This window comes from Somniosus microcephalus, chromosome 6, assembly GCF_052327205.1.
Source record: "Somniosus microcephalus isolate GS21.2 chromosome 6, FLI_Smic_1.0, whole genome shotgun sequence".
Taxonomy (NCBI): domain Eukaryota; kingdom Metazoa; phylum Chordata; class Chondrichthyes; order Squaliformes; family Somniosidae; genus Somniosus; species Somniosus microcephalus.
Genome location: NC_140992.1, coordinates 79,949,051 through 79,966,596, shown reverse-complemented (window position 1 = coordinate 79,966,596; position 17,546 = coordinate 79,949,051). Strand labels below are relative to the sequence as shown.

General features: G+C 46.9%; 1 protein-coding gene across 4 annotated transcripts in view; it reads left to right on the top strand.

Annotated features, from left to right (window-relative positions):
* schip1 (schwannomin interacting protein 1) overlaps window positions 1-17,546 on the top strand; it is a 258,448-nt gene that overhangs the window by 124,023 nt on the left and 116,879 nt on the right. For all 4 annotated transcript variants that reach the window (XM_085990426.1, XM_085990425.1, XM_085990427.1 and 1 more), the window contains one exon: window positions 4,059-4,177. In XM_085990426.1, the coding sequence (XP_085846552.1) occupies window positions 4,059-4,177 (119 nt within the window). The remainder of the gene's footprint in view (window positions 1-4,058; window positions 4,178-17,546) is intronic.

Sequence of the window (17,546 nt, the reverse complement as noted above, 5' to 3'; positions counted from 1 at the left end):
TGCAAAGTGCTGCTCAGTACCCAAAACTCCTTCACAAAGCATTGAATCTCTCCAGAAGTCTCTCTCTCAGAATGCGTGGTGCAAAAATGTCACCGACAAAAAAAGGCAGGAAGCGTTCGCCTTTAAATAGCGCTCCCCTAGTCCCTTTCTGACAGCATAACGCTCCCCTCAACCTGTCGTTGCTAGCGGCAGGTGGTAAGGCAGGGGGCGCCATTCAATATCCAGTCCGGGGTGCTAACGGGGCGTTGCACACTCGACTGACGTCACAATCTGCTGGCGCAGGAGATCGTGGCGGTAGTGTTTAGCGCTGCCGAAAAATGTCTAGTTAATTTCGCGAGCTGTGCAAACATCGCCGTGCCCAGGCGCTAGTTGCTTTGCGCCTCATTAGTGCCCTCTTAAGGTGCTAACGGGAGGCGCAAACAACTGAATTTTTCCACCCAAGTCTCTTAACATCTCGTTACTAAACCTTTATTTCAACAGTCCTTGATCTGGATAGATTTTCCTTCTCTCCTTAGATGTTATTAGTAAAAATGTATTGCCTATCACAAAATACATTAAATTGTAACCCCAGAAAATGTTTATTACTGCAGTAAATGAAGGATTACCAGTTTAGACAATAGTGTGGAGTATTTTCTGAATGTTACGTAGCATTTCACTGCAACTTTCAACTCTCATTCATTTAGAAGAATGAGAGCTGATCTTATTGAAACATATAAGATACTGAGGGGGCTCGACAAGGTTGATGCAGAGAGGATGTTTCCCCTCGTGGAGGAATCTAGAACACGGGGGCACAGTTTTAGAATAAAGGGTCGCCCTTTTAGAACTGAGATGAGGAGGAATTTCTTCTCTCAGAGGGTCGTAAATCTTTGCAATTCTCTGCCCCAGAGAGCCATGGAGGCTGGGTCATTAAATACATTTAAGGTGGAGATAGACAGATTTTTGCAAGATAAGGGAGTGAAGGGTTAAGGGGAGCAGGCGGGGAAGTGGCTTTGAGCCCAAGATCAGCCATGATCTTATTGAATGGCGGAGCAGGCTCGAGGGGCCAAGTGGCCTATTGCTGCTCCTATTTCTTATGTTCTTATGAAGACTCGTTTCCGGCAATATGTAATTCTCTGTTAAGGGATGTGGAATAATTGCCATTTACAGACTAGCAGCCAAATGCTCAGCAGACATTGAAGGAAATGATAATACTGTATTTCAGCAAATTTCAAAACAAATTGGCTGTAGTTCCTGATTAAATTATAGGTCATTAATTTAGATGCACACATTGACATTTGCAAATATAACAATTAAAATGTGATAGTAAGGACTGCTATTGGCACATTTAAAATGCTGGCATTTGATAAAATGATATGGTAAGCAGTGATGAGGTTACTTAAAAATGTAAATGACTATATTAATCAAGGTATCTTAAACTTAATTTTTCTGATATTGTAGCCTAGATTTTGGGGTAGTAATCGGCCGGACAGGAATAGGAAATGGGACAGAGAACCATTATACTGGATTCTTGCCCACTTTATCGCCCTCCACATTTTCTGTGTTTCTGCTGGACTGCAGGAGTAACTACTCACCTAAGACCGAAAATTGGGCAGATGTTGTTACCACGTCATCATTGCTTCATTTCCTAGCCTCTGCTGTGAGGCAGTGATGATGTGGTAACGACATCTGAACCATTTTCTGTCATTGCCACTTAATTTGCATTTAGTGGTAATCGTGCCAGGTTGCAAGGTTCTTGTGAAAATAAATTTAAAGAGCCAGGCTATTATAGAATCCTTGGGACGAATGTTATCCCCCCACGACGGGTGGGGTGGGGGTTAATTGTTCAAAATTGGGAAACCCACCTCCAACGTGCCCACTTTTAATGAGGCGGGTCGGGGAGTGGGTGACTTACCTGTTCATCGGGTCGGGGAGTGGGTGACTTACCTGTTCATCGGGTCGGGGAGTGGGTGACTTACCTGTTCATCAGAGGCAGACCTGTCATTTAAATATTTTAATGAGACTGCATGCCTCAAATTTTAGGGCCGTTTTAAATTTAAGTGCTGTGGGAAACCTGGCAGCTGGAGGGAGGCGCGAATGACCGGATCTAGCAGGTAAGTGCCTTTCCGGCACTGCTTGTGAGTCGGGAGGTGCAGGAGTGCCCCTCGCCCCTCCCAGACTCCCCAAGCTAACCTCCTTCCCTCCTCGCCCCTGATCTACTCTCCATCCCCCATGCCCTACCCCCCTCAAATGTCCTCTCCACACCCCTCCCCACCCCAATCTACTCACAGCCCGTGATTTCCTACCAGCATTGGGCCATTAGTACCTACAAACCAGCAACCCACCTCTATTGTATTCACTGTCTGCCAGTGGCTGCTAATGTTCCTATTGCCTTTAACTTCTGTGTCATGGAATCCATCCTGGCTGCCACTGGGGACATCTGTAACATAAGCCAAACAGCTGTGCACAGATGCATTAAGCAAATCACAGTTGCATTTTTCTCTGTAGCTAGCAATTTCATTAGCTTATTTGTGGTGCAAACATGATGGAGCACTGCAATTTTACTGAGTGGTGGGATTCCCCAAGGTTCAAGGAATCAGGGGTTACACTCGTATGGCCATGCATGCTGTGTACATCAGTGGTCAGATGCATAACAAGGAAGGGCAACATTCTCCCAACAGCTCGTTTGTAAGCAGCGACAGCACACTATCTAGCAAGTAAATGCTTTCTTCCCAGGCATCTCCCACAATGCCTTTGTTATAAGAAACTCCACAGTACCAGCACTCTTTTTAACCAAGTCTCTGGGTGGCTCCTTGTAGATAATGACTATCCTCTACAGCTTTGGCTGATGACCCTGGCGAGACAGCACTGTAACAAGGTCCATTAATCCACCTGGATCATCATTACACACAAGAGGCATATTGAACGCATGATTCAGGTGTCTAGATTAATCTGGGGCCCGTCCTGCAGTATTGTCCAGCATAGTCTTACGGATTGTGATGGCATGCTGTGTGCTGCACAACTTTGTCTTACAAAAAGGCATCCTCGTGGAGACCTCAAAGGTCCCCATCAGAAGTAAAGTAATGCGAGATAAACTCTTGAAAAATGACTCTGAATGTTTGATATGTCCAAGACCATTAAAAAAAAATCCACAATGCTTGTTCTTTTGAATTGTTGGTTGCAGTCTTGCAAAACTGACAGTACATCTCCAGATTCTGGTCCCAGTTTGAAATTCCCTGGAGGAGCCAGTCCCATACTGCTTGGGTTTAACATTTCATGGAGCATAACTGCAAGTGGTGTCAAACCTGCTGTTTTAAAAATATATAGCAATCGCCACATTAGAAATGCAGCCTTTGGTATCCTTTCCAGTTTCTTGCTGACATTCCTTTACAAGGCCACTATTAGTGTTACTCTGCAATTGGCTAATGTGGATGGACCGGGTGTACAGAAATGTGATCACAACTAATGTGCCATTTAGTGGCACAGTTGAGAATTTGTGTAACTCATTCAGATACTACAATCTGACATTTCTATCTTTTGCTTGTAGTCCATTACTGTACTGAGAGCTACCAACTGCAAGGCAGGTTGTAGTGTGAGAGCTGTGTGTGTCTTTTGCCATCATTGGCAAAAGTAGATATTCCAGCATAGTACACCAAGGAAAAGGTGGTAATGTGCAAGGAACCTGTCACAGTGAATAAAAATAAGTATTATTACAATAACCTAATCCAAAAATAATCAACTTGCAGCAACCAATCCACAATCCAGTAATAGAAAAGAGGACTTGGGGATATATAATAACTATAAAGGGGGTTTAACCACTATTATGGGCACTATTGGTGAAGTGCCTGGTCCAGAGATGCAAGCAATGGAAAAAGAATAGGGAAGAAATGGACTACAAAGACAGACTAAACCATTATCTGCCACTAGCACCTTAAGTGTTGTAGACAATAGATAACAGACTATAGTATTGTATCTAATTTACATAATGCACATTTCTGTGATGGTAATAACCCATAAAACCTGATGCTGGTAGTCATCAAGACAGTTATTGTGTCTGAAATATCTTCCTGTTTAATTTACAGGCCCAAAAAAATGAGAGGGAATCAATCCGACAGAAGTTGGCACTGGGCAGTTTTTTTGATGATGGCCCAGGAATTTACACCAGCTGTAGCAAGAGTGGCAAACCCAGCCTGTCTTCACGGTAAGTGTTAGAAAAGAAGTTTTACATCTGTAGAATTCTTGCACAACTGTTAATATGGAGTGTGGTTTATTTAAGATGATTTAATGGTGATATTTTTGGAGGGCGATGAATAATATTTCACTCACCAATCCAGTTCTCTGCCATGTGTAGTTTAGAAATTCAGTTTGTAACATGATAATTGTTTCCCCCAAATTTCAGTGAACTCCCTTCCTGTCCCTTCCCCCAAATTTCAGTGAACTCCCTTCCTGTCCCTTCCCATAGTCCATCCCGAACAGAATTATAAAGGGCGACACAGTGGTAGATTATACTTATGGCGCTGTGTTGGCATATTGCTAACAATGGGCTAACTTTCAACTGCTGTCTGCTGTATTTACTCGGGAAAAATGGAGTGGTTGGCAGTTGAATTTTTTTTTTAAACGCCCGCCTTTTGGCCACCCAATATGATTTTCAGACAAGCCTTTAAATGGGTGGCCAGTGCTCCCAACAAAAATAGGCAGGAGCCTACTTGGCTACACAAATCGGGGTCCTATGCTGTTTGTAGGACTCCCTTTTCAATTTTCAGCGCCCATGTTGCACTGCTTCGCACTAGTCAGGGTTGGCTACCATGCTGGGAAGTGCATTCACCCACTGAGCTATCAGGGAAGCTCTGGCCTTATGTAAATCTGATAGAGATTTTTATCCCACTGCATTATTCACCCCACAATTATATATATTTTTTCCTTTGGTCTACATCACCTATAGTTTGATAGAGGTAACCTTGACTACATAAAGTTAATTCATATGACTAATTTTATTGTGAGTGAGTTCCTTCAGTAACACATAGTTTGGCCTAGAAATTCAGTTGCGTTCGCCAGCCGTTAGCGCCATAAGAGGAGTAGATCTCGAGCGCTAGGCACTTAGTGGCCGGGCGCAGAACGATCTGCGCCTACGCCCAACTTCAGTAGACATTTAGCGCCGGCGCAAAGTGAGCGCGCGCAACTTATGGCGTCATTTCGTCGTGCAACGGCATTTGTGCGCCCCAAACCGGAACTTCAGTGGCGCCCGCCCAATGTGGGCGTGGCGCTGTTAAGAACTGTGAAGTGGAACGCAGCAGAGGCCCTGCGGGCCTCGGGGAGCGCTAATTAAAGGGCACTTAGACTGAACTATAAAGGCCAGCCATTTTGCTGCAATGACTTTAGTGCAACGGATTTCTGGACAGAGACCAAGGAAGAGACCTTACTGATTTGGGCCAACATAGGAGAGGTATTTTTGGCTTCTGGCCAGAGCTTGGAAATTTGACTCATTGTGATTTCACTGTTTGCAAGTATATTATGGGGGCTGCATGGGGTTCCAACCCTCAGTTCCAGCATTATGTGCGAAGGGCTCGCAGACGCTGTGTGAGAGGGGCAGCCATGCCTAGACGCAGAGGGGCCATCAGGCGTCGGCAACGTAGGCCTTACCCACTCAGGGAATACCGCCAGCAGGTGTCCTATCTCACCATGACTGCCGCGCAGTGTGTTAAGAGGCTGCGCTTCAGAAGGGAGGTGGTTGCAGAGATCTGCCAGCTGCTTCACAGAGATCTGCGTCCACAGCTGATGTGCAGGATGTCTCTGTCGGTGGAAGTGAAGGTCACGGTGGCTCTGAACTTTTATGCAAGCGGCTCCTTCCAAGCCGCTGCTGGGGACATAGCTAACATATCCCAGTTCGCCGTGCATCGCTGCATCCGGCAGGTCACCGATGCCCTTTTCACAAGGACACACCAATTCATCTCCTTCCCCATGACCCTAGAGAGACAGGAGCAGCGTGCAGTCGGATTTGCGAGGATCGCCGACTTCCCCATGGTGCAGGGCGCCATTGACTGCACGCATGTGGCTTTGCGGGCACCTATCGACAATGCCGAGGATTACCGCAACCGGAAGGGCTACCATTCCCTCAATGTACAGCTGGTGTGTGACCACAGGCAGCGCATCCTAGCTGTCAATGCCCGCTTTCCAGGAAGCAGCCACGATGCATTTATCCTGCGCCAGACTACTGTGGCTGACATGTTCCAGGCACAGCCTCCCCCAAGAGGATGGCTTATTGGGGACAAAGGCTATCCTTTGTGTACATGGCTCATGACCCCGCTCCGCGCGCCCAGGACCCCTGCTGAGGAGGCATACAACGAAAGCCATCAAGCCACAAGGAACATCATAGAGCAAACGATTGGCGTCCTCAAGCAACGGTTCCGCTGCCTGGATCGCTCTGGCGGATCTCTGCAGTATTCGCCGGATAGAGTCTCCCAGTTCGTCGTCGTTTGCTGCATGCTGCACAACCTGGCTATCCGCAGGACTCAGGCACTGCCACCTCACGTTGGACCACCACCTCAGGAGGACGAGCAGGAGGACCATGAGGAGGAGGAGGAGGAGTACCAGCCCAGGAGGGAGCCACAAGGTCCAAGGGCCGTCCGTCGGCGGCTTATTGAATGACACTTCTAGGCCCCCTGTCAGGGAATGGCTTGTGGCAATGAAGGCACATGAATGCAGCCGCTCCGCAAGCCCTCAGCCGGTTAACGCAACAACCACTTGAAACATCACACATGGACAAGCTGAATAAAGAAAAAGCTTTATTGAACAAACTCAGGGCCCTTCCCACATGAAACCCAAAAACACACAACACCCCCAAAAAACAGTCAAAAACATATCTCACTCCCACAACCTGGGGAGGAATAACAAAACTTGTCCATCCAAATGGCCTTCATCCTCGGGTGCCCTGGCGATGCATGCGTGACACAGCGAGTGTGGCAGCAGTGAGTGCCCGTACTGCCCTGGTCTGTGCCCACATCAGACCAGCCAGTGACTGCACGGCACCACTGATCAACTGTCCACTCGCTGCCTGTGCTGCCCTGAAGTCGTCCCGACTCGCGTCCTGTGCTGCCCTGAATTCGGCCCGACTCGCGTCCTGTGATGCCCCGAATTCGGCCCGACTCGCGTCCTGTGATGCCCCGAATTGTGCCCGACTCGCGTCCTGTGATGCCCCGAATTGTTCGAGACCCCTGGCCTGTGCTGCCGTGAGTTGTTCGAAACCCCTGGCCTGTGAGGCCCCAAAATCGGACACACTATGAGCCAGGGACTCAATGGCCTCAGGCAACCATGCCACAACCCCCATGAACTCGGTGTGCCGACGATCCGAGTCCGCGGACATTTGATCAAGGAGGCGCACCTCCTGGGCGAGGACCGTCTCCGGACTGGAGGCCGGACTCTCCCTCTGGGGAGAAGGCCGCCGAGCTGCCCGACCCTTCCCGCGTGGCTGCACGCCACTGGGCACAGGAGCTACACTCCCCTGCAACACTTCCCCCCTCTGGGGAGAAGGCAGCCGAGCTGCCCGACCCTTCCCGCGTGGCTGGACGCCACTGGGCACAGGAGCTACACTCCCCTGCAACACTTCCCCCCTCTGGGGAGAAGGCAGCCGAGCTGCCCGACCCTTCCCGCGTGGCTGGACGCCACTGGGCACAGGAGCTACACCCCCCTGCAACACTTCCCCCTGGCTCTCCTCCAGGGAAGACGTGTCCCCTCCATTGCCATCCCCTGGCGCGGATGAGTGTTCCCCCGATGTGCCGCCTTCCTCTTGCTCCTCCTCGTCCTCCTCTTCCGAGGGACTGACACTCGCAGCTTCAGGGACCTCCTCCTCACCAGCTGAAAGCAGGAAGGCACAAGAGTAGCTTTAGAGTGAGGACAGGGCGTCAGCGAGGGAGGCATGAGTGGTGGCATTCTGCGCATTGGTCGGACAGTGGCAAAGGATGTAGATCTGAAGCGCAAGGGGAACGAGAGAGGTCCAAACGGTCATGTCCTTACCATTGGGGCCCAGCACAGGGTCGGCATCTCCAATTGCAACGGGGCCAATCACCCGGGCACCCATGACTCGACCCACGCGCTCCTCCAGGTCACTGAGCTGCTGGAACTGGGCACGGCCTCCCCCGGTGACAGTCCGGCTCTTCAGATTCTGGGCCAGCTTGGCCTGCAAGAGAAAGGACGGCCTCTAAGTACAGTGTGGTGCCCTGTTGTTGTGTGCACTGCCTCCCATGGTCGAATAGCTTGGCCAGTGTGGTGCCCTGTTGTTGTGTGCACTGCCTCCCATGGTCGAATAGCTTGGCCAGTGTGTAAAGTGCAGAAAGTGCAATTGATGTTCATGCCAGTGCCATAGCTGCTGGATGAGGGCTGGCCATTAGGCCTTTGAGGTCCCTTTGCCCATAATGTGAGGTGCACATGCAAGGATGAGGAGGACACTGGAAAGGGTACTCACCCTGACAATCCGAGTGAGGTCGTTAAACTTTTTCCAGCATTGGACACCAGTCCTGGGGACATCGCTGTTGGCTGTGACCCTCTGGGCGATTTCCCTCCAGGCTCTCCTGTACACCCTCTTGGGAGGCTTCTTGCCACTGTCCGGGAACAAGATATGGCTTCTCTTCTCCAAAGCCCTAACCAGCACCTTTTAAATCATGGGCAGAGAAGCGCTGCGCTCGCTCACGGGCCCTCTGCATCCTTCCTGGCGCTATTTCTCTCCAGCAGCAGTGTTTAGGCCTAGCTGGAGGGCTGCAGTATCCAGGGCGTGGCAGCAGACCAAGTCGACCCTTCCCCCTTTAAGAGCTGGCCGGCGCCAGGGTGTCTGCTGTCAATCAAAACATGACCGCACCTGCGCTGCGCCCGGCCTCGGCGGTATCAGTCTGCACCGCCGGCTTAGCGCCTAAAGATAGCCGTGCAACGCCAGTTTTAGCGCTCGAGCAAACTCCTTGGCCAAAGCTACTGAATATCGGCGAAGTGGCCTCCACTTTCCGGCGGGCGCAAACTTTAGCGGCCGCCCGACTTTACCACCCCAAAAGTGGCTATACTGAATTTCTAGGCCAAGGTGTTTTATTTTTATGTATGTGGGATGAATTAATGTCCCAATAGAAAAATGGTATCTTCAACAGTGCAGCATTCCTTCAGTACTGCAGTACTGTCAGCCTGGATTATGTGCTCAAGTCCTGTAGAGAGGCTTAAACCCACAGCCTTCGGTTTCACAGGAAATAGTGCTACCATTGAGCCAGATTGACACTTGAAAGTTTGGAAAGAGTAAACAAAGGTTGCGGTAAATCTGGAAGTGGTAATTGCATGCCTCTGGGTGTGGGTTTTTAAAATCTCAATATTGGAGGAGAGAGGACAGACCAAGAGAAGTAAGAAGTTCCACAATTTGAGATGATAGAAAAGATTAAGTTATAGTAGAAAACTATGCAATGAGTTTTGATTTCAACACATTTGAGTAAATAGGGAGGGGACGAAGCGTGTGTAGGATTGGTGTACTTGTAGTTTAGGAGAAACGAGAGGGAAATGTTCATAGGAACATTGACCATAATTGGGCCTGAATTTTCGATCGGAGGCTTCCTGCGGGTGGATGCCTCCAATCGGAAAAAAATCTACGCACTTACCGGCTGGCTCCGTAGGTCCGAAGACTTCCACTCCTGGGCCTCTGCTCTATGAAATGCGCAGAGGCCCAGGTTCGCAAGCGTCCCTGGGATCACGTGGGCCATGGGGAACCAATCAAAGAAGGGAATCCCCTTCACACTTTTGACAGGTCTCTACAGACAGAACTGTCAAAAGTATGAATGGGGATCACTTAAGAAACAGTTAAATATTAAATAAATGTTTAAAAAAAAACCATTTAAAATTAGTTACATTTACGTTAAATTAAATATTTTAAACAAAAATGTAATTTTTTGAAAAAAATAATTAAAGTTTTTTACGGGGCTAAAAATAAACTTACCTTTTTTTTAAAGTATTTTTTTAAATTATAAATGAATTTTAAAAAGTTATTTTTTTAAACTCTTATGCTGGTAAAAGCAGGCCTTACGCCTGCTTTTATGTGTGCTTTTGCCAGGCGTAAGATTTTTAAAGGCTTTCAGTGGGCGGAAGTTGTGCAGAAACGCAACTCTCTGCCCGCGGAGGCCCATCTCCCGGGCATGTGCGCAATCTGTCAAGAGGATTCTTGACAGATCACAAGTGCCGGGTTTTAGTGCATGCGCTTCGCAAATTGCAAGAGACTGATTTGAATTTGGCCTTGTCTAGAATGTTAGCACCATTTTTAAACAAAAAAGACTGTTTAAGATTTGAGCCAGATGATGTGTTAGAAAGTGTTCAAAAATTAATATTACAAACATTATATTTGTTTCTTTCCTCCCCAAAAACAATTCAATTCCATGTTTGCATACCATTGTTTTATTTGTATTCCCAACCTAATTCTTGCTGAGAAATTACAATTAATTTTTTAAACATAAGTTATTGAGCAAAAGAAGGAAGCCACAATACAATGCAAACTACTTATAGCAGGCTTATCGGCGGTGACCTGATTTGCCTGGTTCATCAGACATATGGTATAATCGGATAAATTGGGTGCAGATAAGTGCCTGTACATCACTGCAGTGTGCTTGTTTTGCTTTCCAAATCCCTTCAAACCTAGTGGCTAAGGCCAACACCCAAAGGGCCTAATGAGTTAAGGCACTGCCTAAGTTATATAGACAGAAGGCCTCGGATTTGATTAATAGTCTATGCTGAGTTAGCTGATTTCAGCTGGAGCAGCTTTTCACGTAATTAATATAAGTAGAGAAACTAATGGGACTAAAAGCCGACAAATCCCCAGGACCTGATGGCCTACATCCTAGGGTTCTAAAAGAGGTGGCTGCAGAGATAGTGGATGCATTAGTTTTGATCTTCCAAAATTCCCTAGATTCTAGGACGGTCCCAGCGGATTGGAAGGTAGCAAATGTAACACCGCTATTCAAGAAAGGAGGGAGAGAGAAAACGGGGAACTACAGACCAGTTAGCCTGACATCAGTCATCGGGTAAATGCTGGAATCCATTGTTAAGGAAGTGGTATCAGGGCACTTAGAAAATCATAACATGATTAGGCAGAGTCAACGTGGTTTTATGAAAAGGAAATCGTGTTTGACAAATTTATTAGAGTTCTTTGAGGATGTAGCTAGCAGGGTAGATAAAGGGGAACCAGTGGATGCAGTATATTTGGATTTCCAAAAGGCATTCAATAAGGTGCCCCATAAAAGGTTATTACACAAGATAAGGGTTCATGGAGTTGGGGGTAATATAATAGCATGGATAGAGAATTGGTTAATGGACAGAAAACAGAGAATAGGGATAAACGGGTCTTTTTCAGGTTGGCAGGCTGTAACTAGTGGGATGCCGCAAGGATCAGTGCTGGGACCTCAGCTATTTACAATCTATATTAATAACCTAGATGAAAGGACTGAGTGTAATGTATCCAAGTTTGCTGATGATACAAAGCTAGGTGGGACAGTAAGCTGTGAGGAGAACACAAAGGGCTGGATTTTCATTCAGGAGTTGGGTAGGAGGCGGGACTACAACTTTCGGGGCTGTAGTCCCGCCTCCGAGATGTGGCCAATCCATGCGATTTTAACTTGATTGACCTTGTTGAGCCCGCCCAGCGGGCTCAGCAGGACAATTAAGGGCCACCCGGCAACAGGTGACGTCACAGACTGAAATTTCATCTATCAAGAGGTTTTGACAGATGAAATATCAGCGTTTCACAGCTGCTTGAAGCTGTCAAACACTGACAGTCTTCCTTCTAACCTGAATCCTTCTCCACAGACTCAGTTAGAAATCTCTCCTGCACAGAAAGCTGAAGGCTGTCACTTTTGACAGTTCGCAGCCATTCTGCTTTCTGTGCTGGTGAGATGAGGGACTCCCGGGACTTAAAGGAAGGAAGGCTGAAAAGGTAAGAAAAGGTAATTTAAACTTCTTTAAAGACTTTAGACACACCAAACAGACTTACCTTTGCACTCATCCACACATTACTCACCTGAACACTGACATCTCGACCCCTCCAAGTCCTTCAACCCGACGGCCTGCCTCGTAAACTTGGCGTGGTTTGGAGCCGTCGGGAATCCCACGCTTCAGCATTAAAAATAGGGATTAGGCTAAAAACTGGCTGTTAACTACCTGTTAACAGGCAGTTAATTGGCACTAATCCCTTCCCGCCTCGGGTAGGCGGGTCCCAGTGCGGGGCGGGTACCCGCCTCCTTTGAAACTGGCATGGAGGCGGGTTGGGTGCGGGATGGGGTCGGGACCCCTGATTTTGGGATTTTAACCCCCCCACACGCCTCCAATCCTGACTCCACGGCCCAATGAAAATCCTGCCCAAAGAGTCTGCAAAGGGATATCGATAGACTAAGTGAGTGGGCAGTAAGGTGGCAGATGGAGTATAGTGTAGGGAAATGGGAGGTTATTCACTTTAGTAGGAAGAATAGAAAAACAGAATATTTTTTAAATGGTGAGAAACTTTTAAATGTTGGTGTTCAGAAAGATTGGGTGTCCTCGTGCAAGAAACACAGAAAGCTAGCATGCAGGTACAGCAAGCAATAAGGAAGGCAAATGCCATGTTGGCCTTTATTGCAAGGGGGTTGGAATATAAGAGTAAGGAAGTCTTGCTACAATTGTACAGGGCCTTGGTGAGACCACACCTGGAGTATTGTGCACAGTTTTGGTCTCCTTATCTAAGGAAGGATATACTTGCCCTGGAGGCGGTGCAACGGAGGTTCACTAGATTGATTCCTGGGATGAGAGGGTTGTCCTATGATGAGAGATTGTGTAGAATGGGCCTATACTCGCTGGAGTTTAGAAGAATAAGAGGTGATCATTGAAACATATAAGATTCCGAAGGGGATTGACAGCATAGATTCTGATACGTTGTTTCTCCTGGCTGGAGTGTCTAGAACTAGGGAGCACAGTCTCAGGATAAGGGGTAGGCCATTTAAGACCGAGATGAGGAGCAATTTCTTCACTCAGAGGGTTGTGAATCTTTGTAATTCTCTGCACCAGAGGGCTGTGAATGCTGAGACTTTGAGTATATTCAAGGCTGGGATAGATAGATTTTTGGACTCCAGGGGAATCAAGGGATAGAGATCGGGCCAGAAAGTGGAATTGAGGTCGATGATCAGCCATCATCTTATTGAATGGCTCGAGGGGCCGTTTGGCCTACTCCTGCTCCTATTTCTTATATGTTCTATGATGTGTTCTAATTGCATTTAGTGCCCCTGGCCTAAGTAAGGGGCCTGGATTCCTGCTTCTCATGCGCTTGGCCCTGATTTTAACTGAGGGCCAGTTTTTGGTGGGTAAGTTTTGCTATCAGTTCAAAACTCATCCGCTCAAGAAAAAAAGACGCCGGGAATACTTTACCTCCCAGGCCTCATTTAAATGCCACCTACCGGCTTCCCACCCAATTTGGGCAGGAAGCGGTGCAAATTCTTGTGGCCTAGAGGCTTCCTGCCAAGTACACAGAGCCGCAGGATCAGCTACTAGACTGATCCACTCGGTGGGTCCCTGTGATTCGGGGGCGGAAGGGGAGATTGCGGGCCTGCTCCTCCTGGTTCCACAAGGAAATTAACAACAAATTGAAACTTACCTTTTTGAGCTGCCTTTGGGCCAATCCAGTCCCGTGCTGGGTTGGCCAGAGGGACACTCATTTCCTGACCAGGCCTCCTAGTCATCAAGGCCCGACATGTACATGTTAAAAAGGTCCCTGCGGCTGTGGTTGGGTGTCCTTGCTGCATGCTCAGTGGAGCAGGTACAAATGTGGCTTGTCAGCTCCTAGTGGCTTCAGAGTGGGTAAGTCACCTGGGAGATTTTACCTGCCTGCCCACTTGGTTTCCATCGGAATTACCTATCCCCCCCCACTTTGTCTTGAACAGTGAAAATGTGTGGATGTTGAGAATGGTATCTGGCTTGATTGTCAAATAACTGGTAGACACTCACTCCCTGTTCTCAGACTGTTATTTGGACAAAGTGCTGGAGTGTTGATGGCACATGTGGAATAGGACCCCTGAAACAGTTGACACTTTTGTGTGAGGAGAAGAAATTGGGAAGGGGAGGGTGTGGGGTGAGAAATCTAAGGGCCAAGCTTCTGGATTGTGGAAATTTGTAGAGCTGATCCTCTTTGTAAAACTGGTCAACTCCAGCCCTGTCTTGCCTCCCATGATTGTGATGAGCTAAGGGTCGGCATCCAGAAGTGGAAGTAGACCGTTCCAGAGGTGGAAATGGGCAGTCTGTATGATTGAGAGGCTGTGAAGTCAGAAGCTCCGCTTTGGGCCAAATAGGACAGTGAGGTTGTAGGTAGTCTGGTTCAACCTGAAACGATGGCCAAGGGAGGGGATGGAGTCGATATCGAGGGTGCAAAGTATATTGGCAGGGGCCAATGGCTTTAGGCTTCCCAGTGTTCAGCTGGAAAATATTGTGGCTCATTCAAGAGTGGATGTCAGACAGGCAGTCTGACAGTACGGGGCAGTGGAAGGGTCGAGCGAGGTGGGTGTCATCAGCGTACATGTGGAAGCCAATATTATGTCTTCGGCTGATGTTAGCAAGCGAAACCATCTAGATGAAGAGTAGGGGTCAAGGATAGATCCTTTGGGGACTCCTGAGATGATAGTCCAGGGGTGGAAAGAGAAGCCGTTATGATGGTTGCTTCCACTATACTTCATGTGTTAGGTGGGACATTAGCTCTTTCTATGTGACACAATGAAAGGTTTATATAACTAACTACAATGAATGCAGAAATAGTGACCTAAATTTTACTAAATATTGTATCTCTTGAGGTTATTATTTTGAGAGGAATTTTTAAGAACAGGGAAAGGCTATTCAGTTCAAAAAGCCTGCCCCAATTTCATGGGTCAAGCCCCAGTAACACTTAATTGGGTTAGGGGTTATTGGAATCTCAATTATATTAACCTGCAAATCTTAACATAATTGCATATCTTTGCCTTAACCCCCTTTCTCAAAAAAATAAACGGTGGGCATTGCTCATCTCTCATACCAGTCACTCCATGTTTCTGTTCAGGCTTTCTAATAAATAATCATTTCATTTTTTCCTTAATTCCTGCATCTTGCAACTTTTTGTACCTAGAACTGTAGGTCGCATTTACATGCAGTAGCTATGTTGCCAATTCAGTCAGATGCATCTATTGGAATTCTCTCTCGATGGCCAAACAATCAACGTCAGTGCAATAGTGCAACAAATGACAGCCTGGTCATATGGTGACTCATAATCTCAAAGTTCTTCTGATGAAAGCACTGCCACTTTACATTTAATGACACTTTTGTTATCTGGCCAACAGACCAGAAGTTATTTATAGTGTTCATCTTTCACGTCCTTCAAGTGGCATTGTAACTGCAATATTCCCAAGGTGTCAGGCAAGAGTTGTACTGCTGCAGTGTCACAGGGGTTTTACATTTCTTTTTAAATGCCAGCATCCGTGGAACCAATAAACATTAAAGACTTTGTGATACTCTTTACCTGACTTCATGTGGCATCACCAGCTTTCTGAGAAACAAGTAAACCTATAGTAGACACAATGAGGGCTCGGAGTTTTATTTGGAAAAATTAGCGGTAACCTGCAGCTTCTAATTCAAGTTGGTGGCTTGCATTATTTTCTTTTAATAGCCCACGGTTTTATGCCAAGCCATTGGGATTGATCACCAAAACTGTATTGTGCAATGCAGATTGTGTCAAAAATTGCAATGTCCATTTTTATTTTAGATTAAGTAGTTTCTAGGGACAACCTTTAAAGATTATAATTTTGCCTGGAATCACCTGACTCCAGCAAACGCAGTTTGAAAAGAGAAGTTAAAAATAAAAAACAACAGTATGCCAAATCATTTATGGAGATTTCAGAGTTACTGAGAATCCAGAAATCGGTTGCAGCTGGATAAGAATTTTTAGCACCAACTGAAAAATGTAGGAGCATCTGGCAATCAAGCTTGTGACTCAACCAGGGCCTGACAGTATCCACGTCATAAATAATACACTCACTGTCGTGATTTCAGGCAAACTATTATTAACCCAAAACTTCATGATGGCCTCACAAGCAGTGAAAATAATGATAATCTCGGGGAGTACATTTTTAGTTCAGTACAATTTTAAAAATTATGTGGGATTCTTCATTTATAAGGTGGTAGTTTTTCTCCAATCTTTGAGTCCACCCATACTTCACACCCTTTCTTGGCTGACAGCCAGGTGTACTCCTTGCAGAAAACTGCACAAGAGAAGCCTTGGGTGTATTTCCCTCTTTTCTACCTTATAGAGAAGCATCAAGCATTTGCTTGACACATCCTCACATGGTGGTAAGGCTAAAATTGATCCTTCATGTGCTATGTTCTCACAGTCATGAACGTACCTCCCACCATTACCATGATGAAGTAACAGAGAGGGTTGATGAAGGGTGCAGGTGATGTATACAAGGACTTTCAAAAGGCATTTGATAAAGTACTTGATAACAGACTTAGTCGGAAAATAGAAACACAATGGGCCTGAGATTGCGATCGGAGGCTTCCCGCGGGCGGATGCCTCGACCTGTAAAAAATCTACGAATGTGCCTGGTGGCACGGGAAGTATGGAGACTTGCGATCCTGGGCCTCTTCGGGTACGTGCGGGCGGAGCCCCGCGTATCCCAGGGGCGCATGAGGTTCGCCAGCACCCCTGGGATCACGTGGGCCAGCCCAACCAATAAAAGAAGGGCATCCCCATTCATGGTGTGGAGATGCCGGAGTTGGACTGGGGTGGACAAATGTAAGAAGTCACACAACACCAGGTTATAGTCCAACAGCTTTATTTGAAATCACAAGCTTTCTTGACAGATTGCAAGTTCCGGGTTTTCGCGCATGCGCTTCGCATGCCTAAACCCGGAACTTGCCCGGCTCCTATGGGCGCGTGGGCACCTCATACACACCCGTGGGGGTCGCAAAATACGACCCATGGTATATAGTTGGTTAAGGGATAGGAGGCAGAGAGTAGTGGTAAATGAATGGTTTTTTCTGACTGGAGAGAAGTATGCAGTGGGGTCCCCCAGGGATCAGCATTAGGACCATTGCTTTTGTTGTTATATATAAATGACTTGATGGGCCAAATGGCCTCTTTCTGTGTTGTACTATTATATGATTCTATTGTAGTTCACCCCACCATCTCTCTTCAAGGTAGACAAAAGTTAACTTTTTCATGAAGGCTGTGTGCCCCCTTTAAAGTTGTGTATTTCTACTTGGCTATATGGTAGGATTACCATATTAATGACTGAAATATGGCAAAATATGGCATACCAGTCCTTTTGAAGTGACAGGAATTCTCTCAACAAAATATACCTTGTATTTCAAAGAGTGAAAATTCTAAACATTCTTGCTTTGAAAGAGGCCATCTGCTTGTACTGCATCTTTATGAATGATTAAGAGTTAGTTTTCAGAGTTACATTTTCTTTCTCTTTTAATTTACCCTCTGCCTATCTTGTGCTGTTCTGTGCTGAAAGCCTCTGCCAATACCAATACCTAGTAGTTGCACGAGAGAAGTGGACACTTGTGCTTTCCCCTGC